This window comes from Thalassophryne amazonica, chromosome 19 (assembly GCF_902500255.1).
Source record: "Thalassophryne amazonica chromosome 19, fThaAma1.1, whole genome shotgun sequence".
In the NCBI taxonomy this organism is placed as follows: domain Eukaryota; kingdom Metazoa; phylum Chordata; class Actinopteri; order Batrachoidiformes; family Batrachoididae; genus Thalassophryne; species Thalassophryne amazonica.
This window is the reverse complement of record NC_047121.1, coordinates 68,470,922-68,495,923: the sequence shown is the minus strand read 5'-3', so window position 1 is coordinate 68,495,923 and position 25,002 is coordinate 68,470,922. Positions and strand designations below refer to the sequence as shown.

Below are 25,002 nucleotides of genomic sequence, written 5' to 3'. Positions count from 1 at the left end.
TTTTGACAAAATACCTGGAAAAAAAAAATGGGACAAGCTGCCTTTTAAATACCCACTTACATTTCAGCTCTGCTGTGAGAATCACACTTAATGGACTAAATATTTAAATATTCTTCATCTTTAAACATATTTGACACTTGTGAGTTGTGACTAAACCAGTATCCTTCTCTCTCGTGCCTTATCCATTTTGGATGCTGGCATACATGAAGTACATTTCTTGCCATATATTTCTGCATAGATTATGTTTACAGATGATGCTGCCAATGATTTAACATTGCGATCTCATTTAAAGCTGTTTTAACGTGATGGGCCCTATCTTGACAATCTATAGCACATGGTTCAAAATGCAGAGTGCAAGTGCATTTGGGGCATGTTCAACTCCACTTTGCTATTTGCACAGTGCATAATAACAAAGTCAGGTAGTTAGTCGGCAGGGGGTCTGGCGGTGATTGAGGTCCCCCTGCATTTAGAGCAAAGCTCCATGTACCGCATGCCGCTGACATGACCAAGCCAGTGCAAGCGGCGTTGGGTGAGCAAGGCAAACAGAGGAGCATTTGCCCGCTGTTTCTCTCTCTCAATCTGAGATTTCAGGTCTGTCTGGTTTTGGAACTGGGTGTATGAATCCTGTATCATTTGCTTGCGGGGTTGTTTCGCCCCCTAGTCTCATTGGACAGCTGATCTGTGGTTGCTTCTCACTTCCTGGTAGTGCAATATGTTGTGGAATTTCTGTGATGATGCCACCACAAAATGAGACAGGCGAACCAAGGAACACTCAGGATTCAGACATGATGCAGAGATTTAATTGTGGTCAAAGCAGAAAACAGGTGCACCTGGAGGAGGCTCCAATAGGTACAGCATGCAACATACCCCCAAGCCTTCTGGCTTTCCACACTCAGAAAGCCGTGTCATGGACTCCTGACATAGTAAAAGCAAATTCATAATACAACCCCTGGCAAAAATTATGGAATCACCGGCCTCGGAGGATGTTCATTCAGTTGTTTAATTTTGTAGAAAAAAAGCAGATCACAGACATGACACAAAACTAAAGTCATTTCAAATGGCAACTTTCTGGCTTTAAGAAACACTTTAAGAAATCAGGAAAAAAAAATTGTGGCAGTCAGTAACGGTTACTTTTTTAGAACAAGCAGAGGGAAAAAAAATATGGACTCACTCAATTCTGAGGAATAAATGATGGAATCATGAAAAACAAAAGAACGCTCCAACACATCACTAGTATTTTGTTGCACCACCTCTGGCTTTTCTAACAGCTTGCAGTCTCTGAGGCATGGACTTAATGAGTGACAAACGGTACTCTTCATCAATCTGGCTCCAACTTTCTCTGATTGCTGTTGCCAGATCAGCTTTGCAGGTTGGTGCCTTGTCATGGACCATTTTCTTCAACTTCCACCAAAGATTTTCAATTGGATGAAGATCCGGACTATTTGCAGGCCATGACATTGACTCTATGTGTCTTTTTGCAAGGAATGTTTCCACAGTTTTTGCTCTATGGCAAGATGCATTATCTTGAAAAATGATTTCATCATCCCCAAACATCCTTTCAATTGATGGGATAAGAAAAGTGTCCAAAATATCAACATAAACTTGTGCATTTATTGATGATGTAATGACAGCCATCTCCCCAGTGCCTTTACCTGACGTGCAGCCCCATATCATCAATGACTGTGGAAATTTACATGTTCTCTTCAGGCAGTCATCTTTATAAATCTCATTGGAACGGCACCAAACAAAAGTTCCAGCATCGTCACCTTGCCCAATGCAGATTCGAGATTCATCACTGAATATGACTTTCATCCAGTCATCCACAGTCCACGATTGCTTTTCCTTAGCCCATTGTAACCTTGTTTTTTTCTGTTTAGGTGTTAATGATGGCTTTCGTTTATCTTTTCTGTATGTAAATCCCATTTCCTTTAGGCGGTTTCTTACAGTTCGGTCACAGACGTTAACTCCAGTTTCCTCCCATTCATTCCTCATTTGTTTTGTTGTGCATTTTCGATTTTTGAGACATATTGCTTTAAGTTTTCTGTCTTGACGCTTTGATGTCTTCCTTGGTCTACCAGTATGTTTGCCTTTAACAACCTTCCCATGTTGTTTGTATTTGGTCCAGAGTTTAGACACAGCTGACTGTGAACAACCAACATCTTTTGCAACATTGCGTGATGATTTACCCTCTTTTAAGAGTTTGATAATCCTCTCCTTTGTTTCAATTGACATCTCTCGTGTTGGAGCCATGATTCATGTCAGTCCACTTGGTGCAACAGCTCTCCAAGGTGTGATCACTCCTTTTGAGATGCAGACGAACAAGCAGATCTGATTTGATGCAGGTGTTAGTTTTGGGGATGAAAATTTACAGGGTGATTCCATAATTTATTCCTCAGAATTGAGTGATTCCATATTTTTTTCCCTCTGCTTGGTCTAAAAAAAGTAACCGTTACTGACTGCCACAATTTTTTTTTTCTTGATTTCTTATAGTGTTTCTTAAAGCCAGAAAGTTGCCATTTGAAATGACTTTAGTTTTGTGTCATGTCTGTGATCTGCTTTTTTTTATACAAAATTAAACAACTGAATGAACATCCTCCAAGGCCGGTGATTCCATAATTTTTGCCAGGGGTTGTACAAACATGGCCTTTGGCTAGTCTGGGCCATGATCAGACTAGCCAAAGAAACTTGGAGAACTTTGGAGAAACACGTGTTCTATCAACAAAAACAAGCAGGCAGGGAATGACCCCAGCCCAGTATGCAGACATGGGGAAACAGCAATTTTTCACCCACACAATATATTGATCTATTGCTGTGCATGTTCCCTGCCATGTGGTGTTGCCGTGGCTTCAGAACTCCTACGTAACCGCGGGAACACACCTGTACTTTTGGGGCTATGTGGTGCTGATGCAACTCCTCAGTCATTCACAAATCACATTATGACACACCACGTTACATAATCTGCAATTACATTCACATATGTAGACAGGTGTGTGCCTTTCCCAATTCATGTCCAATTAACTGAATTTACCCCAGGTGGACTCCAATTAAACTGTCGAAATGTCTCAAGGATGATCAGTGGAAACAGGATGCACCTGAATTCAATTTTGAGCTTCATGGCAAAGGCTGTGAATACTTATGTGCATGTGATTCCTTAGTTTTTTATTTTTAATAAATTTGGAAAAAAAAGTTTTTTCGCATGGTCATTATGGGGTATTGTGTGTAGAATTTTGAGGGGAAAAATGAATTTCATCCACTTTGGGATAAGGCTGTAATATAAAATGTTGAAAAAGTGAAGCGCTGTGAATACTTTCTGGATGCACTGTATATCTTCCCTGCCTCCACCCCAAAACACACACGTATATTCAACTCAGTCATTCAACATTCCCTTGAAGAGCAGTTTCTCAGTCTGTTGTGTGTTATTGCTCCATTTTATCCTGCACAGGTCAAAATCCTAAATTACTTCCTGACAACACAAATTAATTACAAACAAAATCATAATGCTGCTAAAGAAAATACTATTAAAGACAAATATAAAAAAATTGAAAGGGACTACATGTTTAAAGCAAAGGTGAAAGAAGCCTTGTAGACCCTTTTCCTTTTTTTTTTGGTATGTTTAAAAAAAAGGCTGTAACTCATCCTGTTGGCCATACGTTACACACACACACACATTTTTCTGCATGCTCTCTTTAAAACATCAGCTCATGCAGATCGACATTATGCACGTTGAATGCTTTTACTGTAGCTCAGAGAAACTGCAGTACACCTGCTTCAATTTATAGAGATGTTTAATAGAGCTGCCTTCACTTTTCATTCACATGCGCTACAACTCTGTTTAAAACAAACATGACAACAGTTAATGGAATATAGAACACATCATCAGCATCCCTACTCTAGACTTCAGGGTTTTTAAAAAAGCAAATTACAATAAGATAATGCAAGACTAATTAACCTGATATTGCATGTGGTCCTTCATTAAGTCTGAGAAACCATTCCTGTTATAGAAAGAAGTCATTACACAGATGAGCTGGTTTTTCTGCTATAAGAGGACAAATGTGTCTCATTTCAGCACTTTTATTATATATTTATATGCTTTGTGAGGCTGAAAATATGAACAGTGGGAACAAAACATGTATTATGAGATAAGTACTCAATGCTCAGTTACTGAGGACACACAAGATAATAACGGCCTGTAATTACTTCTGTAGCCGCTGGTGACAAAAGCTTTGGCCAAAAACTTACAATGACATAATACGGCTTGAAATGAGCACTGAATGTGCTCCAAGTTTGCTTCTGTGTCTGTATTAATATTTGTAAGAGTCATTTCTCTGGGCTGTGCATGTCATCTTCCTCTCTGTTGTCTGTTTCTTCCTCCATTTGCTCCTCGCTCTGTGACTGCTCTGGTCCACCCGGATTGCTCTTCTGAGGTGGTCTCAGGAGATATTCCAGCTCCTCTGCACTGATGGCCACCTTCTCAGGAATCAACCATCTCTTGAAGTGTTCAAGAGCACTGTGGCACATATAAATGTAGGGTTATCATGACGAAGCACACCTGCTGATTTTATGACAACAGACCACATTCTTGCATACCTGATTTTAGAAAATAAAACATGTACAAGATGAATGCATTACTCCTCCACTCTGTTGATGGTTTACATCATATCTGAGTCCAAACCTACCTCTCGTCCATGTCAGTGCCTTGGAAGAGCTCAGACGTTTGTGCATCATGCAGGAATCTGTCCCAGCATTCTTTCTTGGCTTGCGACAACGAACGCAACATCTCCCTGGAAGTCACGTCACTGGACTGGCCTTTCAGTTTCTTCAGACGGTTCTCTGCAACAACATATGTCATTTGTTGCAAGACCAGGACACTTCTAAGATATGCTAAATAAATATTGTTTTATTAAGTTGCTTTAAAACCTTAAATCCAGGGTTTTTTTTCCCTGCACAGAGACACGCGAGTAGGAAGGGGTGTCATTTCAAAAATTCTGGTAATCTATAAATGTTTGCATGGAATATGGAAATATACAGGGAATAAACCATAACAGCATACTTTTTGGGTCAGCTTTTTTCCAAAAAACCCATATGAAAGGAGCCAATGAAGGTATCGGGTTCAAAAATTGCTGAAAATATCACCGAAATTTTCATATCTTGAGAACTGTTGCAACTAGAGACTTGAAATTTGGCTCAAAATGTTCCTTGACCCCAGGTTTATAATCAATTTCTATAGTAACAATAAGCCTATCTGGTGGTTTTTAAGAGTAATTGACAAAAAAACCTAATTTCAGTACATACGTTATGATAAATTGCAACAAACAAAATCTATGTAGTTTTTATTTCAGGAACATCAGCTGAGTATAATCATCAGAATGACATGGCCACAATGAACTAATTATAAGCAACAGAGCGGTTTTGTATGTCAAAAGCACATACGTATACATCACGTGCGTTACTTTAAATTTTCAAACGCTCCGTCCATATGGGTCTCTGGAAGCTATAAACAAACTGATGGTGACTCATTGCCTAAATATGTATAGATATCATAATTCTGTGCAAAAAAAAAAAAAGAACTTTAGAATTATCATATTACCGAAGAAAAGGATCGGGCAAAAATATTTTAATGATATTTGCCTGTTTGAGCACAAATAAGTTATAGTTTTCAGGTTTGTTTAGCGACACTGTTATGTGGCGACTTTAAAATCAGTGCACACACACATTTATATGGTCAGCATATGTGGTGGCAGAACATCTCTATCAGATTCTGATGCCAGCTGATGTGGGTATCAGGATGTGTCTGTGCAACATGAAAACTCAGAACACTGCCAACAAAGTATTGTCCAAAAATATATTAATCAGTTCACCCAGTAAATTTTTCTCTTAAGAAACCGTACATGTTCTTGTGTAGATGACAGAGCGTCAGTGGTAAATTTAACTCTATTAAAAAAAACAACAAAACAATCAAAAAAAAAAAAAAAAAGAACATAAAAAGGATGCAGATTTTACATACTCACAGTGCCCTAGGATGTGGAATCTCTTCATACAAAGTTAAAATCAGGGAGGAAGTTCATACCTAAACTGGCAATGTAGATCTCAGAATCCTCCATTGGTTCCCATTTGGTACTGGGGGGACTAGTAGTTGTCTCATGCAACTTTCCGTTTGCCTGCAGACCGACTTGTGCCGCTGGTTGGAAGGAGTCTCTAAAGTCATGGTTTTCTGGAGTGGTCTGGCCTTTTACCTCTGGCAAGTTGCAGCAGATTTCAGTCCACAGTTCACCACTGGAGCGGACCTCCTGACTCCCAAATTCATCAGTCATTCTGTTGAACTCCCTGAGTGGGCAGACAAATATCTGCTTGTTGCAGGCTGACATTACTATTGTTAGACTGTGAGCGGACAATGTTAATCGAATTTGCAGTTTGAGGGTCGCAATAAGTCTCTTTTGTCCTCCCAGAAAATGTGACAGGGCGTGTTGTCACTGTATTTTGACCCATGTAGTTCAAAATCCTGAATTCTTCCCAGATGAGGCAAATTTTTAATCACACTGGCGATATAAGATTGTGAATTATATATTTTAATGTGAGGGAATAAAATTATAATTATGCAAAACAAAATCCTTTTATTGACATAGGGTTAAAAAAAGCAACAAGGGACTACACCTTTAATGAAAACGTGATCTGATTTATTTTTTTAATAGCTAAAGATACTAATGTGATGATTTATGGAAATAATAAGTCAGCTACAAACAGCTATGCAACAGTCTGATACAACTACTTCCAAACATTACGCAACTGTCATTGTGTACAAAAATAAATCATATCTTACCTGTTTGCAAATAGCGATACGTTAGGTGTAATTTACTTTGATATATACGTATTTTAAACGTTTAGCGTTATCCTAACTAGCTAACTGTGCCCATGTTCCTCAAGCTTTAACAGGGAACCGCTCACTTCCTTGTTTTGGGTTTTTCGATTGGACCTTGTAACTGCCTGTCAAAACCTATTTACGATGATTGGTTATGTGCGTCGGAGCTGTGGAAAGTCGGCTTCTCATTGGTCAAGAGACGTGGTCACAGTAGGAAACGTGTACTCGTAACTGCTGGATCCCGAGACACCAAGGTAAATAAACATGCTCTGGTGTTATTTAATTAATGTGGCACATTTGACTGATTTAGCAGATTAACATTAGCGTCTGTGTGCTATAATATGAGTGTTTGTTATATTTTAGGTGTAGAATGCGAGAGCACGTTTGCAGCTGCATCATCTATCAGGCAGTTTTATGTGAACATACTTCTTAGACGAATGCAGCTCAGATGTTCAGAGTTTACAACGTTTGACAGTTACCCAGTCTGTCTCATCTGTTTTTAAGATGAGATCATAGCCAGTTTTTTTTAAAGTGCAGGGCTGCGTTCATGTAACTGGGGCCCTGGGCTTCAGGCTGCCCCCCTCCCTTCCGCCCAAATAGACAACTATAATCACAGTGTCATTGTTTCCTGCAGTATCCCAAGGTTGGCAAACAGAATTGAATTTATTTGAAATTCATAAAAAGTCTGGGAACTTGAACAATGCCATATGGAAAATAGTTTTGGGCAAGACTCCGTGGCCGAGTGTTGCTTTCCGTAGCTGGTAATCAATAAACCCTATTCGCCCTATTGAGATATCCCATAATCCCTTGCATGCCAGAGAGTCGCTGCAGTCTAAACAACATATAGAAACCACATGACAATTGCAAATGAAGATTATACTAGCAAAATGCAACTTTTTATGCTTTTCATCACATTAATAAGAGATTATATTCATGAGACCCTGAAAACTTGCTAAAACAAATATTCCAAATATTCAGTGTCTGCTACGTTTAACTTATGTGGATCTTCATAAATGCAAACCGAAATTCAGACATCTTATATATATATATATATATATATATATATATATATATATATATATATATATATATATATATATATATATATATATATATTACTTTAGGGGTGGTGGCCAAGTGGTTAATATGCTTGGTTTCAGTTCAGAAGGTTCCGGGTTCAAATCCCACCCCTGCCACATTTCTCCATGTAATGTGGAGTTGCATCAGGAAGGGCATCCGGCGTAAAACTTGTGCCAATTCAACATGCAGATCCACCTTGGATTTGCTGTGGTGACCCCAAGTGCAAACAAGGGAGCAGCCGAAGGGACTTACTAGCCGAAGGGACTTACTATATATATATATATATATATATATATATATATATATATAATATTATTATTATTATTATGGTTTAGCCAAATATTTTTTGGCTCACAGGTACATGACATCAGGATCTGATGAATCCATTTTTTTCCGTCTGAATTAATCCTTTCTTCCTGACCTTTATGGGCCCCGATAAAGGCCATTTTGGAGGTCGGATCCAGTTTGAGATTTTCTCCGTATTATAAACAATTTGGGATACTTATTTCTACATAAAAATGATGTCATCACAGGATGGTTTCAAAACCACATTCTTTTTATGTCAACAGAGGCTTGGTGATGTGCAGAGCTGCAGTAACTACAGAGGCATAAAGCTGATCAGCCACAGCATGAAGTTATGGGAAAGAGTAGTAGAAGCTAGGCTTAGAAAACAGGTGAAGATCTGTGAGCAGCAATATGGTTTCATGCCGAGAAAGAGCACTACAGATGCAATGTTTGCTCTGAGAATACTGTTGGAAAAGTACAGAGAAGGACAGAAAGAGTTACATTGTGTGTTTGTGGACTTAGAAAAAGCTTATGATAGGGTGCCAAGAGAAGAGTTGTGGTATTGTATGAGGAAGTCTGGAGTGGCAGAGAAGTATGTTAGGGTAGTGCAGGACATGTACAAGAATAGTGTTACAGCGGTGAGATGCACAGTCGGAATGACTGACTCATTCAAGGTGGAGGTGGGATTACACCAAGCATCAGCTCTGAGTCCTTTCTTCTTTGCATTGGTGATGGACAGGTTGACGGATGAGATCAGACAGGAGTCCCCATGGACTATGATGTTTGCAGATGACATTGTGATCTGTATTGAGAGTAGAGAGCAAGTTGAGTCTAGTCTGGAGAAGTGGAGATATGCTTTGGAGAGAAGGGGAATGAAAGTCAGTAGAAGCAAGATTGAGTACATGTGTGTGAATGAGAGGGAGCCCAGTGGAATAGTGCAGTTACAAGGAGTAGAAGTGGTCAAAGAAGATAAGTTTAAATATTTGGGGTCAACTGTTCAAAGTAATGGAGAGTGCGGTAGAGAGGTGAAGAAGAGAGTGCAGGCAGGGTGGAGTGGGTGGAGAAAGGTGGCAGGAGTGATTTGTGACCGAAGAATATCAGCAAGAGTGAAGGGGAAAGTTTACAAAACAGTAGTGAGACCAGCTATGTTGTATGGTTTACAGATGGTGGCACTAACAAAAAGACAGGAGGCAGAGCTGGAGATGGCAGAGCTGAAGATGTTGAGATTCTCTTTGGGAGTGACAAGAATGGACAAGATTAGGAATGAACATATCAGAGGGACAGCTCAGGTGGGACGGTTTGGAGACAAAGTCAGAGAGGCGAGATTGAGATGGTTGGGACATGTGCAGAGGAGGGACCCAGGGTATATAGGGAGAAGGATGCTGAGGATGGAGCCACCAGGCAGGAGGAGAAGAGGGAGACCAAAGAGGAGGTTCATGGATGGGCTGAGAGAGGACATGCAGGTGGTTGGTGTGACAGAGGAAGATACAGAGGACAGGGTGAGATGGAAACGATTGATCTGCTGTGGCGACCCCTAACGGGAACAGCCGACAGACAAAGAAGTATACTGCGAAGTACTAGTCCATTTAGCAGCACTTCACATCACTGGTGTCCTGGCCTGTAGCACCTCTAAACCACAAGTGTATAGCAGGCTGTGTGTACCATACATCCACTGTGTATATGCATCATATATATGTACCATGTTACAACAGGGAGACCCACAGTAGGAGATGCGAGCTGCGTTGCGCCTGGCGATAGTGGCAGTCCCTATGGGTGTGTTGCTGTCCCGGACCATGGCGTGGATGTCCAGCGGAAAAACGCATCCAGAACTCGTCGGCAGGCTAAGGGGTAATGGCCTCATGTCAGAGACTTGAACCATGTGGCACATGAATTTTTTCTGGATTCATTACCTCAACGTAGAAAATACTTTCAGTATGACCTTTTGTGCTTTCATACTATGTCCATGCTAGAGGTTGTACAGTCTGTGGATTTTCCCTATTGCATATAGTCAGTTATTACTACCTTATTTTGCTGAAGTTTACAGTCAACCGTACTTCTGATTGCGTTGTAACTTGTGCAGTGTTCAGAAAGCAGGCATCAAAAACTATATCTATAAACCTACACATAATAAGCAGAGCAGGTGGACATTATCCATCTGCTCAGCAAATTTTATCAACATCCTCTTATTAAGTAAGTAAGTAAGTAAGCTTTATTTATAAAGCGCCTTTCACAGACCAGGGTCACAAAGCGCTGCACATGGCATACAAAAATAATCTAAAAATAACATACAAAAACAATAAAATACAATATTAGGCTAAAAAGCTAACTTAAAGAAATGTGTCTTTAGTTGCCTTCTAAAAGTATCTATACAATCCAGAGAACGAAGGGCACAGGGAAGCTCATTCCAGAGGCTAGGCTCCACCGCTTTAAAAGATCTGTCCCCGCGAGTTTTAAAACGGGTCCGAGGAACCATCAACAGGTTCTGATTGGACGACCTGAGGCTTCTGGAGGAAGCATAAGGCTGGATCAGGTCCCTGATGTACTCCGGTGCCTGTCCATGCAGAGCTCTAAAAGTCAATACCAGGATTTTGTAATGAATCCTGTAGGAGACAGGCAGCCAATGCAAAGTATTAAGAATAGGAGTAATATGGTCCCTCCTGCAGGTGCGGGTAAGCAGGCGCGCAGCAGAATTTTGCACAACCTGCAGGCGGGCCAACTCCTTCTTATTCAGACAGGTGAAGAGATTATTCACTTATTATTCACATTATTACTTTTTGAGTTAAATGTTGCTATGTGCCAAACATTCTTCTGGATCTCAGTTCTAGAATATATTCCACGTCAACTCCAAAACCGAATCATTTATTTCCTGGAATATGATCCATCTGCTCATCAAATGTCAATGAAATCTGTTCCTTTATTTTTGAGTTATCCTGCTAACAGACAGACAGACAAATGTTGGTGAAAACCTCGCCACCTTGGTGGAGGTAAAAAACAAACAAACAAACAAACATGCACATTAGACTAATTTGTAGTGTGTGTGTGTGTGTGTGTGTGTGTGTGTGTGTCCCCATAAGATCACGGAGTGATCCGCAGTGACAGAGTGTTTGATGCCATGCTGGCGACAGACCGAGGCCTTTATTCTAGAGACTATCCTTATGCAGACTCTCCTCAGTCCATAGGTACCCAATCAAAACATACATATTGTGTTTTAACATCTTTTAAACACATTATATTTTTGTGCAATGACCTTTTTTCTGTTTAGCCTGCCTGTGCAGTAAAAGTGACAGATGTGTGCTGTCTTATTATTACAGGCTACAGAGCAACCATCAGTGCTCCACACATGGTAACTATGATAGACGGTGCTGAGATGGGAGTAGATGAATTAAACAGTATGTGTGATGATGCTGTTCACTTTACAGCATGCCCACGCTCTGGAGCTGCTCAGCGACAAGCTGACCGAAGGGGCATCGGCACTGGATGTGGGTTCGGGGAGCGGCTATCTCACTGCCTGCTTTGCGAGGATGGTAAGTTCTGAAAACCTATTGAGTCTTATGATTAGAAGAAGTAGGTCCTGAGCAAACCCTGAGGCCCATCAGGCCGGTGTTTTTCCCTTGGATACTGAGCAGATGACAGCCAGTGACTCTGTCAGGATGGGACGTAAGCCCCATCAAGGAACTAATATGGTGAATGCTGCCTGGCCTGAACCCCTAACCCACATATCTGTCTGTTCTGTAGGAAAGGAGTTGCCCCTACATTTTTATTTTATTATTTGTTGTTTGCTGGTGGTCCTTGATATAACCAGAAGTTTCATGTTTCTGTTGTATGTAGACCGGGGCCGGCGGGCGAGTAGTCGGCATCGAACACATTGAAGAACTGGTTCAGGCAGCAATAAAAAACGTGCAGTCTGACGACCCAGAGCTGCTTTCCTCTGGACGTATCAACCTTGTAGGTGAGTAATCTGCTTTTTGAGTGGTGTCCACATTTGCACTTCATTAGTTTACGCTCACAGGTTGCATCGTGTTTTACCTGTTAGAATCAATAACGTAAGGAGATTTAGATTGTATTAGATTAGACTGAACTTTATTCATCCCTTGGGAAGACTCTCTCAGGGAATTTGAGGTTCCAGCAACATCGTATACAACCCCTGGCAAAAAGTATGGCATCACCGGCCTCGGAGGATGTTCATTCAGTTGTTTAATTTTGTAGAAAAAAAGCAGATCACAGACATGACACAAAACTAAAGTAATTTCAAATGGCAACTTTCTGGCTTTAAGAAACACTATAAGAAATCAAGAAAAAAGATTGTGGCAGTCAGTAACGGTTACTTTTTTAGACCAAGCAGAGGAAAAAAATATGGAATCACTCAATTCTGAGGAAAAAATTATGGAATCACCCTGTAAATTTTCATCCCCAAAACTAACACCTGCATCATATCAGATCTGCTCGTTAGTCTGCATCTAAAAAGGAGTGAACACACCTTGGAGAGCTGTTACACCAAGTGGACTGACATGAATCATGGCTCCAACACGAGAGATGTCAAATGAAACAAAGGAGAGGATTATCAAACTCTTAAAAGAGGGTAAATCATCACGCAATGTTGCAAAAGATGTTGGTTGTTCACAGTCAGCTGTGTCTAAACTCTGGACCAAATACAAACAACATGGGAAGGTTGTTAAAGGCAAACATACTGGTAGACCAAGGAAGACATCAAAGCGTCAAGACAGAAAACTTAAAGCAATATGTCTCAAAAATCGAAAAATGTACAACAAAACAAATGAGGAACGAATGGGAGGAAACTGGAGTCAACGTCTGTGACTGAACTGTAAGAAACCACCTAAAGGAAATGGGATTTACATACAGAAAAGCTAAACGAAATGCATCATTAACACCTAAACAGAAAAAAACAAGGTTACAATGGGCTAAGGAAAAGCAATCGTGGACTGTGGATGACTGGATGAAAGTCATATTCAGTGATGAATCTCGAATCTGCATTGGGCAAGGTGATGATGCTGGAACTTTTGTTTGGTGCCTTTCCAATGAGATTTATACAGATGACTGCCTGAAGAGAACATGTAAATTTCCACAGTCATTGATGATATGGGGCTGCATGTCAGGTAAAGGCACTGGGGAGATGGCTGTCATTACATCATCAATAAATGCACAAGTTTATGTTGATATTTTGGACAATTGAAAGGATGTTTGGGGATGATGAAATCATTTTTCAAGATGATAATGCATCTTGCCATAGAGAAAAAACTGCAAAAACATTCCTTGCAAAAAGACACATAGGGTCAATGTCATGGCATAGGGTCAATGTCAATGAGCAGATCTGATTTGATGCAGGTGTTAATTTGGGGGATGAAAATTTACAGGGTGATTCATAATTTTTTCCTCAGAATTGAGTGATTCCATATTTTTTCCTCGGCTTGGTCTAAAAAAGTAACCTTTACTGACTGCCACAATCTTTTTTTCTTGATTTCTTATAGTGTTTCTTAAAGCCAGAAAGTTACCATTTGAAATGACTTTAGTTTTGTGTCATGTCTGTGATCTGCTTTTTTTCTACAAAATTAAACAACTGAATGAACATCCTCTGAGGCCGGTGATTCCATCATTTTTGCCAGGGGTTGTAGCAGCACACAGGGTAAGAAGCATGCACTGTATCAAAAGTGAAAGTAAAATAACATCCATCCATCCATCCATTTTCTTCCGCTTTATCCGGAGTCGGGTCGCGGGGGCAGCAGCTGAAGCAAAGCCGCCCAGACCTCCCGATCCACACACACCTCCTCCGGAGGAACCCCAAGGCGTTCCCAAGCCAGCTGAGAGATGTAATCCCTCCAGCGTGTCCTGGGTCTTCCCCGGGGCCTCCTCCCAGTGGGATGTGCCCGGAACACCTCTCCAGCGAGGCGTCCAGGGGGCATCCGGAAAAGATGCCTGAGCCACCTCAACTGACTCCTTTCGACGTGGAGGAGCAGCGGCTCAACTCTGAGCTCCTCCCGAGTGACCGAGCTCCTCACCCTATCTCTAAGGGAGCGCCCAGCCACCCTGCGGAGGAAACTCATCTCGGCCGCTTGTACTCGCGATCTCGTTCTTTCGGTCATGAGCCAAATCTCATGACCATAGGTGAGGATCGGAACGTAGATCGATCGGTAAATCGAGAGCTTTGCCCCCCTACTCAGCTCTCTCTTCACCACGACGGTCCGATTCACAAATATAAATACTAATACCCCCCCCCCCCCCCGAGTGAGGCGTTATACAGTCTGACGGCCTGGGGGACATAGAAGTTTTTCAGTCTGTTGGTCCTGCACTTTTAAATTATTTTAAATATTTTTCATTGATCTGACTTAGTTTAGCACAAACTGATTACCTGACCCAGGGCGGGTTTGATTCAGAGACATGAAAACTTCAGAGAAATGAAAACTTCATCTTCACCAACACTGCTATCACCTCCCACCTATCCTGGAATCCAGAGAGCTGTTAGGGTGCCACGTTTGGCTCAATTCTGAGGTGCTGTTTGGTCAGGAGAGGGACATACACACACATGCAGCTGTCTTTTAGTATATACAGTGGTCCCTCGCTATAACGCGGTTCACCTTTCGCGGCCTCGCAGTTTTGCGGATTTTTTTGTGCAATTTTCCATGATTTTTTTTTTTTTTTTTAACAGCGCATTGTGTTCTGCGTCCTTATCAGGCGGGCCGGTCACAGCACCGGTCGGCATCACCGCGATTGCTCTCACTGCCTCCGATGCGCTTACTGAGTCTGCGGACTTGGTAAATGCAGCAGCGGGCCACTCACACCGCCCTCCTGTCTGCTGTGTGGAGGTGCGCCAAATCTGGCAACAGGTCCAGAGATTCCGCTTGCTGTTTTGATGCGGATGTTGACTGCAGCCGCAGAGCTCCGTGGCCACCGAGAGAGGACTTGGATTCTTTGCGGGTCCTGCATGCATACCGCCGGAGGCAGTGAGCGAAGGGAGAGTTCTGCGTGTGTCTGTTTATAATCTTCTCGCCCAGAAGAAAAAAGAGACTGTTTACACAGGAGAGAAAAGTGAGAAAATGTTAATGCCTGTTTGAGAAAAGTGTATAAAGTGTGCAGTGAGGGGTTTTACAGCCTTAAAACATTTATAATAATTGCAAAAATAGTGCTGACTACTTTGCGGATTTCGCTTATCGCGGGTTATTTTTAGAACATAACTCCTGCGATAAATGAGGGACCACTGTACTAGATTAGGTGTTTCAATCAATTCTCAAAATCGGTCATCCGGGCATTTAACCTCGAGAGGTGGAGTTTTTCGGTGAAAACATTGCCGAACTCGATACAAATACATGTAATTTGGTCACTTTTCAAACGGGTCAGACTCGTCAGTAAAGTCAGTTTAATGTACAATGGTTCATTTTAGGTCAGCTTGGCGTATAAATCTCATCCTTCCAGGCAATGATAGTTGGCAGCTGGCCGTTAGAAACAAGTCAGAGACAATAAAAAAACAGCTGATTTCAGTAAAACGGCATATAGCCCGAGCGTGTTATCATCGAGCGGCCAGTCACGGAAGTACGAATTCTCGCCTTTGGATTGGTCTCTTTGCTGAAGTGACCTAGTGCCGCCCTTGAAAATATTGTGATTAATGTTTTTGGTGGACCTCAGAAGCTTTTCATGTTTCAAAGTCGACCCCAGCGTTGAGAACGGCTTCTGTATTGCATTTGTGCTAATAAACACTGTGCCAGCCTCACTGCAAAATTTAATATGTGCATGTGTCGACAGCGGGTGATGGACGGCTGGGCTACCCTGACGGCGCTCCCTATGATGCCATTCATGTTGGTGCAGCTGCTGCTACTGTTCCTAAAGCTGTAAGCTATGCACGGCTGTCACGCCCTGGGTCACAGCTTGCTGACTGGACGATCCCGCTGATATGGATTTCCTGTTTTCTGCCTTTGTGTAAGCTCTTGGAGCAGCTGAAGCCGGGCGGGCGTTTGATTCTCCCGGTGGGCCCCGATGGCGGAAATCAAGTCTTACAGCAGTACGATCGGCAGAGTGATGGCACCTTCCTCAAGAAAGCTTTGATGGGAGTCATCTACGTACCCCTGACGGACAAGAGGCGTCAGTGGCCCGGGTATTTAACCAAAAACAGACAAACAAAAATAAATAAATAAAGTGGGGGGGGGGGATGTTGTCCCCATTCCTTATTTTTTCTGACAAACCTACATCCACATACACGTTGTCACTTTGGGCTGATGACATCCATGCTGCTCTTCTTTTTCTTTTTTTTTTTTTTGTTCCTCCAGAGGTGAGCTCTGACTGCAGTGTGGTTGCCCCTGCAGGAGGTGGCGCTGGTGCTGCAGCTTCGGGGGCCCGTAGCACTTCCCTCAGAGATTCATCTCAGCCACCTGCCATGCTGCGCGGTCTCCTAGCAACAACCAAGGGGCAGTTTGGTGACCTGATTGTCTTCCTGAGTTCAAACGGTGATCGCCGCTGGACCGTCTCCTGATGACCTTCGTCCAAGAGTCCTCGCTGTCAGATAAGCTATGATGACAGGGAGGAGAGAGAAAAAAAAGATACAACAGTGTGGTTCACAATATTGCACAAGCCGCAGTAAAATTTGTGTGTATTGAATCCATTCATACACAAAGACAAACCTCATTACAAGCCAAGTAATTTTAATAATAACTATCAAATGATCCTATTTTCTGCTAAGAACTGCTATTTGCTTTTGTGTTGGATACATCCAATCCTGATTGAGATTATTAACCTGTATTGGGGTTTTTGGGGGTTGGATGGGTGTTGATCAATCACTAATGGTTTAACGCATCTAATATTTTGAAATCATGCAACTATTTGAAAATATGTACATAATACCAGATTCATTAATAAAAGCCAATAAATTGATACGTTTCGTATATTGTTGTCTATTGACTCTTATCTGCAACAATCTATAAAATATGTTATTATTTGACTAAACAACCAGCTCAGAAAAAACGACAATAAGAAAGTTTATTGGTTAAATGGATCTCCGCAACACATTAAAATGCATATCAATCAATCAAATCACTTTATTTATCCCCGGGGGGCAAATTAAAAAGGCACGAGAGTAGCTTGGAAGACTTTAAAAAAATAAAGCCTCTACTGGTGGTTGGCTCTCACTGCGGTATTGTATCACTTCCTGTTCCGCAGCACAGCGGTGTTTTGCTGTATCTGTTAGCTGTTTAATCTGCGCAGTTAGATTGATCTAGTTACCTAGATAACGATTTGTTTCACAGTGTAATCTTCACGTGCCTTAACTAAAGCACTCCCTCTGCTGAATCACCTCTAAATTATTTACACATTATTCACTTTATGTGTTTTTAGGAATCTGCTAGCTTAGCGTAGCTACTAGCTCTTAGCCGGTTTAGCATGGAGGCTTCTCCTGTCTCTCCTGCACTTTTCTGCTCTGGGTGTGAAATGTTTAGTTATTCCTCGGCCTCCTTTAGCAGTAATGGTACTTGTAATAAGTGTAGCTTATTCGTAGCTTTGGAGGCCAGGCTGGGCGAATTGGAGACTCGGCTCCGCACCGTGGAAAATTCTACAGCTAGCCAGGCCCCTGTAGTCGGTGCGGACCAAGGTAGCTTAGCCGCCGTTAGTTCCCTTCCAGCAGATCCCGAGCAGCCGGGAAAGCAGGCCGACTGGGTGACTGAGGAAGAAGCGTAGTTCTAAACAGAAGCCCCATGTACACCGCCAACCCGTTCACATTTCTAACCGTTTTTCCACACTCGACGACACACCCGCCGAGGATCAAACTCTGGTTATTGGCGACTCTGTTTTGAGAAATGTGAAGTTAGCGACACCAGCAACCATAGTCAATTGTCTTCCGGGGGCCAGAGCAGGCGACATTGAAGGAAATTTGAAACTGCTGGCTAAGGCTAAGCGTAAATTTGGTAAGATTGTAATTCACGTCAGCAGTAATGACACCCGATTACGCCAATCGGAGGTCACTAAAATTAACATTGAATCGGTGTGTAACTTTGCAAAAACAATGTCCGACTCTAGTTTCTCTGGGCCCCTCCCCAATCGGACCGGGAGTGACATGTTTAGCCGCATGTTCTCCTTGAATTGCTGGCTGTCTGAGTGGTGTCCAAAAAATGAGGTGGGCTTCATAGATAATTGGCAAAGCTTCTGGGGAAAACCTGGTCTTGTTAGGAGAGACGGCATCCATCCCACTTTGGATGGAGCAGCTCTCATTTCTAGAAATCTGGCCAATTTTCTTAAATCCTCCAAACCGTGACTATCCAGGGTTGGGACCAGGAAGCGGAGTTGTAGTCTTACACACCTCTCTGCAGCTTCTCTCCCCCTGCCATCCCCTCATTACCCCATCCCCGTAGAGACGGTGCCTGCTCCCAGACCACCAACAACCAGTAAAAATCTATTTAAGCATAAAAATTCAAAAAGAAAAAATAATATAGCACCTTCAACTGCACCACAGACTAAAACAGTTAAATGTGGTCTATTAAACATTAGGTCTCTTTCTTCTAAGTCCCTGTTAGTAAATTATATAATAATTGATCAACATATTGATTTATTCTGCCTTACAGAAACCTGGTTACAGCAGGATGAATATGTTAGTTTAAATGAGTCAACACCCCCGAGTCACACTAACCGTCAGAATGCTCGTAGCACGGGCCGGGGCAGAGGATTAGCAGCAATCTTCCATTCCAGCTTATTAATTAATCAAAAACCCAGACAGAGCTTTAATTCATTTGAAAGCTTAACTCTTAGTCTTGTCCATCCAAATTGCAAGTCCCAAAAACCAGTTTTATTTGTTATTATCTATCGTCCACCTGGTTGTTACTGTGATTTTCTCTGTGAATTTTCAGACCTTTTGTCTGACTTAGTGCTCAGATAAGATAATTATAGTGGGCGATTTTAACATCTACACAGATGCTGAGAATGACAGCCTCAACACTGCATTTAATCTATTATTAGACTCAGTTGGCTTTGCTCAAAATGTAAATGAGTCCACCCACCACTTTAATCATATCTTAGATCTTGTTATGACTTATGGTATGGAAATTGAAGACTTAACAGTATTCCCTGAAAACCCCCTTCTGTCTGATCATTTCTTAATAACATTTACATTTACTCTGATGGACTACCCAGCAGTGGGGGAATAAGTTTCATTACACTAGAAGTCTTTCAGAAAGCGCTGTAACTAGGTTTAAGGATATGATTCCTTCTTTATGTTCTCTAATGCCATATACCAACACAGTGCAGAGTAGCTACCTAAACTCTGTAAGTGAGATAGAGTATCTCGTCAATAGTTTTACATCCTCATTGAAGACAACTTTGGATGCTGTAGCTCCTCTGAAAAAGAGAGCTTTAAATCAGAAGTGCCTGACTCTGTGGTATAACTCACAAACTCGCAGCTTAAAGCAGATAACCCGTAAGTTGGAGAGGAAATGGCATCTCACTAATTTAGAAGATCTTCACTTCCTACACACCTAAACCGATATCAATATATATATATATACATATACATACACATACACATATATATATACATACACACATCAACATACATACACATATATACACATATATATACACAAACATAAATATACACCTACACATACCTACTTACATACAAAATACTATATATTTACAAGCCGAAGCAAAAAACAAAAACACCCTAACCCTCATTACTCTTCCTCCTCCCTATACCCAGAAAAAAACATATTTTTGTACCGCTGTTTGAACTGGTTCATGCTTGGACATTGCTTGAGCCCCACTCCCAATCTGTTCCACATCCTCACCCCACAGACAGAAATACAGAAACCTTTTAATGTTGTTCGTGCCCACTGATGCTTTAAATTAAATTTCCCCCTCAGACTGTAATCCCCTGATCTGTTAAAAAACATATTTTTAATATTTGCTGGAAGTAAATTGTTTGCTTTATACACAATTTGTACTGTTTGAAAATGAACCAAGTCATGGTTCATGTCAGCACATGGGTTAGTGCTGACATCTTACTACTCATCACTAATTGAAGAAAATAAGAACAACCCCAGGTTTCTTTTCAGCACTGTAGCCAGGCTGACAAAGAGTCAGAGCTCTATTGAGCTGAGTATTCCTTTAACTTTAACTAGTAATGACTTCATGACTTTCTTTGCTAATAAAATTTTAACTATTAGAGAAAAAATTACTCATAACCATCCCAAAGACGTATCGTTATCTTTGACTGCTTTCAGTGATGCCGGTATTTGGTTAGACTCTTTCTCTCCGATTGTTCTGTCTGAGTTATTTTCATTAGTTACTTCCTCCAAACCATCAACATGTCTATTAGACCCCATTCCTACCAGGCTGCTCAAGGAAGCCCTACCTTTCATTAATGCTTCGATCTTAAATATGATCAATCTATTAGTTGGCTATGTACCACAGGCTTTTAAGGTGGCAGTAATTAAACCATTACTTAAAAAGCCATCACTTGACCCAGGTATCTTAGCTAATTATAGGCCAATCTCCAACCTTCCTTTTCTCTCAAAAATTCTTGAAAGGGTAGTTGTAAAACAGCTAACTGATCATCTGCAGAGGAATGGTCTATTTGAAGAGTTTCAGTCAGGTTTTAGAATTCATCATAGTACAGAAACAGCATTAGTGAAGGTTACAAATGATCTTCTTATGGCCTCGGACAGTGGACTCATCTCTGTGCTTGTTCTGTTAGACCTCAGTGCTGCTTTTGATACTGTTGACCATAAAATTTTATTACAGAGATTAGAGCATGCCATAGGTATTAAAGGTACTGCGCTGTGGTGGTTTGAATCATATTTGTCTAATAGATTACAATTTGTTCATGTAAATGGGGAATCTTCTTCACAGGCTAAGGTTAATTATGGAGTTCCACAAGGTTCTGTGCTAGGACCAATTTTATTCACTTTATACATGCTTCCCTTAGGCAGTATTATTAGACAGCATTGCTTAAATTTTCATTGTTACGCAGATGATACCCAGCTTTACCTATCCATGAAGCCAGAGGACACACACCAATTAGCTAAACTGCAGGATTGTCTTACAGACATAAAGACATGGATGACCTCTAATTTCCTGCTTTTAAACTCAGATAAAACTGAAGTTATTGTACTTGGCCCCACAAATCTTAGAAACATGGTGTCTAACCAGATCCTTACTCTGGATGGCATTACCCTGACCTCTAGTAATACTGTGAGAAATCTTGGAGTCATTTTTGATCAGGATATGTCATTCAATGCGCATATTAAACAAATATGTAGGACTGCTTTTTTGCATTTGCGCAATATCTCTAAAATTAGAAAGGTCTTGTCTCAGAGTGATGCTGAAAAACTAATTCATGCATTTATTTCATCTAGGCTGGACTATTGTAATTCATTATTATCAGGTTGTCCTAAAAGTTCCCTGAAAAGCCTTCAGTTAATTCAAAATGCTGCAGCTAGAGTACTGACGGGGACTAGAAGGAGAGAGCATATCTCACCCATATTGGCCTCTCTTCATTGGCTTCCTGTTAATTCTAGAATAGAATTTAAAATTCTTCTTCTTACTTATAAGGTTTTGAATAATCAGGTCCCATCTTATCTTAGGGACCTCATAGCCTTCAGCTTTCAGGCTCCTCTCCTGTGGAACCAGCTCCCAATTCAGATCAGGGAGACAGACACCCTCTCTACTTTTAAGATTAGGCTTAAAACTTTCCTTTTTGCTAAAGCTTATAGTTAGGGCTGGATCAGGTGACCCTGAACCATCTCTTAGTTATGCTGCTATAGACTTACACTGCTGGGGGGTTCCCATGATGCACTGACTGTTTCTTTCTCTTTTTGCTCTGTATGCACCACTCTGCATTTAATCATTAGTGATCGATCTCTGCTCCCCTCCACAGCATGTCTTTTTCCTGGTTCTCTCGCTCAGCCCCAACCAGTCCCAGCAGAAGACTGCCCCTCCCTGAGCCTGGTTCTGCTGGAGGTTTCTTCCTGTTAAAAGGGAGTTTTTCCTTCCCACTGTTGCCAAGTGCTTGCTCACAGGGGGTCGTTTGACTGTTGGGGTTTTTCCGTAATTATTGTATGGCCTTGCCTTACAATATAAGGCGCCTTGGGGCAACTGTTTGTTGTGATTTGGCGCTATATAAATAAAATTGATTTGATTTGAAATAAATAACGTACACACAATACACAACCATCAGCAATACACAGACCATGCAACCACATTCAACAGCTAGAAAGGTTGTAAGTGCTGGATGATAAAGTGCTATTAAAATGTGCTTCAAACATCTGTTTCAAACCATGAGGGGGTTAAAGTTCAGGGTTAAGTTGCTGGACAGCCCTGGGGATAAAGGTTGTCCTCCTCTGAGTCCGACAGCCTGGACAACGAAGTCTGCGTCCTCAAGGGAGCCACTCTAAATCATAAGAAAGCACATGGGTGGAGTCATGTAATATTTTGAGAGCAGTTTTTACAGTCAGTTGATCACATAATGAGGTGAGAGACCAAACAGGTTTCCCAATGATTTTAGAGCAAACCTTGGCCACATCCATCAGACGATTTCTGTCTTGCAGGGTGATGGAGTGGAACCAGCAAGTGAAAGAGGAGGTGATTACATTTTCAATGAATGCATAATAAAATATAGTGAGAATGACCTTGTTTACATTGAATGATTGCAGCTTTCTAAGAAGGTACCGTCTCCGGTGACATTTCTTGAGCAATTCACCTGTGTTAGGGGAGAACCTCAATGAGTTAGAATAAAAGTAGGACAAAATAACAGAAATAATGTATATTTGTTAGATAAATTAACATTACCCTATATCTGTGACATATGTGCCCCCATAAAAGTGTTAATTTGGCAGCATCAACCCAATTGGTGGTTTTATGGACATAGGCTTTGGCAAAGTTTGTGAACACTATAACATACTGTTATACTGTTAACATACTAAATGCTGTCATATAATATGTCTTCATATTAAAAAGACATATAATTAGGATAAACTGATCAGAATTTACTGCTTGAATAGGTGACAACCCCCTGTAACCCTGATCTAGAATAAGCAGGTTTAGAAAATTAATGGATGAGTAGAATTAGGTTTTCTTAAGCAGAATACAAAACTACTACTTAAAAACAAGCTTTTAAGAAGGATCTTAAGTATATGAAAAATGATGTTTAATAAGGATTTTATTATATTAGTAGTTCAGTTGCTAGTTATATTTTTTTTATAACTTAGGACCTGCAGCTGGAGGCAGATGAAACAATTGTGTCTTTTGATGTGACTTCGTTGTTCACCTGCATCCCCACCGCTGAGGCCGTCTCAGCTGTGAGGCAGAGACTGCTGGAGGATGTGTCTCTACTTGAAAGGACCAAACTCACACCAGACCACATCTGCCAGCTCTTGGAGATCTGTCTTAACACCATGTATTTCCTGTTTAGGGGGAATTACTACAGGCAGATTCATGGCTGTGCAATGGGGTCTCCGGTATCCCCCATTGTGGCCAGTCTGTACATGGAGCGAGTGGAGAAGACAGCCTTGACGTCGTTCACGGGCATCTCTCCCAGTCACTGGTTCAGATATGTCGATGACACATGGGTTAAAATCAAGCAACAGGAAGTTGAGGACTTTACAGAACACATCAACTCGGTGGACGCCAATATCAAGTTCACACGTGAGGATGCCAGAAACAACCATTTAGCCTTCTTGGACTGTGATGTTACGATTGGAGAGAACAGGCAGCTCCAGACAGGGGTTTACAGAAAACCAACTCACACTGACCAATATCTGCTCTTTGGCTCAAACCACCCCCTTGAACACAAGCTCGGGGTGATCAGGACTCTTCAACACAGAGCCCTACAGGTGCCCACAACTGCAGAGGGAAGGGCTAAAGAACAACAACTTGTACGGAAAGCCCTCACAGTATGTGGGTACCCACGATGGTCCCTGGACAAAGTGCAGAAGTCCCAGAGAACAAAGAGACCAGATAGACACGAGACGGAGACAAGAAGAAGAGTGTCTCTCCCTTATTTAGCAGGAGTAGAGGAAAAACTACAGAGGATCTTCAGACAGCACAAAATCCCAGTTTACTTTAAACCGGTTAACACCTTGAGACAGAAATTAGTTCACCCTAAGGACATGATCCCTAGTTACAAACAGAGCAATGTAGTGTATTCTATCAGATGTCAGGAAAACTGTAATGAACACTACAGAGGTGAGACTAAGCAACCTTTACACAAAAGGCTATACCAGCACCGCAGAGAGGGCGCCAGTGGACCTCAGTCTGCAGTTCATCTCCACCTTAAAGACACTAACCACACGTCTGAGGACAAGGAAGTTAAAATATTAGCCAGAGAGAAGAAATGGTTTGAGAGAGGGGTCAAGGAGGCATTCTTTGTAAAACGTTTGAAACCCAGCCTTAACCGGGGAGGGGGTCTGATACACGCTTTATCCCCTGTTTACAATGGGGTACTCAGGTCAAAGCAGTTTCAGTCTTTTGTTCATGGTAATGAGTCATTCACATCATCAGCAGAGTCGCCAAGAGAGCCATCAGGAGAGGGACAGTTGCCCTGTCATTAGGAGGGTGCTAACTAGAGCACAATAGGTGCTAATTAGAGCTGTTGTTTAGTCACCAGCCTATAGCAGTCTGCCTCTCGGTAGGAGGGGTCTGGTTAGGTTTAAAACTCCAGCTTTTGTGACTTCTTGATTATTCTTCTCTACAAGAGTCAAGACAGAAGTCAGACCACCAGAGCAAGAATTTTAGCTGAGGAAGCTTCTACGATTTGAAGCGAAACGTCCTGGCGTCAAGCAACCCAGTCCAGTCGAAGA

The 25,002-nt window shown here is 41.5% G+C and overlaps 2 protein-coding genes and 1 pseudogene across 4 annotated transcripts; 2 read left to right on the top strand and 1 right to left on the bottom strand.

Moving 5' to 3' along the window:
* Window positions 1–3,767: 3,767 nt before the first annotated feature.
* ccdc32 (coiled-coil domain containing 32) lies at window positions 3,768–6,941 on the bottom strand. The gene is made up of 4 exons (XM_034195604.1): window positions 6,818–6,941; window positions 6,068–6,324; window positions 4,677–4,830; window positions 3,768–4,507 (listed from the first exon to the last, which is right to left on the bottom strand). The coding sequence occupies exons 2-4, from the start codon at window positions 6,309–6,311 to the stop codon at window positions 4,318–4,320; spliced, it is 588 nt and encodes a 195-aa protein (XP_034051495.1). The 5' UTR covers window positions 6,312–6,324; window positions 6,818–6,941; the 3' UTR covers window positions 3,768–4,317.
* A 97-nt stretch (window positions 6,942–7,038) lies between these two features.
* On the top strand, window positions 7,039–16,765 carry LOC117532284 (protein-L-isoaspartate(D-aspartate) O-methyltransferase-like). 3 transcript variants are annotated; one of them, XM_034195602.1, is made up of 9 exons: window positions 7,039–7,110; window positions 9,931–10,069; window positions 11,296–11,400; window positions 11,533–11,564; window positions 11,641–11,745; window positions 12,050–12,170; window positions 15,974–16,059; window positions 16,153–16,322; window positions 16,531–16,765. In XM_034195602.1, the coding sequence occupies exons 2-9, from the start codon at window positions 9,952–9,954 to the stop codon at window positions 16,565–16,567; spliced, it is 774 nt and encodes a 257-aa protein (XP_034051493.1). In that variant the 5' UTR covers window positions 7,039–7,110; window positions 9,931–9,951; the 3' UTR covers window positions 16,568–16,765. The 3 variants fall into 3 exon arrangements, with proteins under 3 accessions (XP_034051493.1, XP_034051492.1, XP_034051494.1); XM_034195601.1 differs by having other exon boundaries at window positions 7,057–7,110; window positions 9,934–10,069; XM_034195603.1 differs by having other exon boundaries at window positions 7,057–7,110; window positions 9,934–10,069; window positions 16,495–16,765.
* Window positions 16,766–22,482: 5,717 nt separating this feature from the next.
* LOC117531954 overlaps window positions 22,483–25,002 on the top strand; it is a 30,064-nt pseudogene continuing 27,544 nt past the window's right edge.

Coding starts and splice junctions, on each gene's coding strand:
- ccdc32 (XM_034195604.1), bottom strand. CDS start 6,311: ATGACTGATGAATTTGGGAGTCAGGAGGTCCGCTCCAGTGGTGAACTG. Junction 4,831..6,067: donor GATCTACATTGCCAGTTTAG/GTATGAACTTCC, acceptor ATGTTGTTGCAG/AGAACCGTCTGAAGAAACTG. Junction 4,508..4,676: donor GGCACTGACATGGACGAGAG/GTAGGTTTGGAC, acceptor TATGTGCCACAG/TGCTCTTGAACACTTCAAGA.
- LOC117532284 (XM_034195602.1), top strand. CDS start 9,952: ATGCGAGCTGCGTTGCGCCTGGCGATAGTGGCAGTCCCTATGGGTGTG. Junction 10,070..11,295: donor ACTCGTCGGCAGGCTAAGGG/GTAATGGCCTCA, acceptor TGTCCCCATAAG/ATCACGGAGTGATCCGCAGT. Junction 16,323..16,530: donor AAGAGGCGTCAGTGGCCCGG/GTATTTAACCAA, acceptor TTGCCCCTGCAG/GAGGTGGCGCTGGTGCTGCA.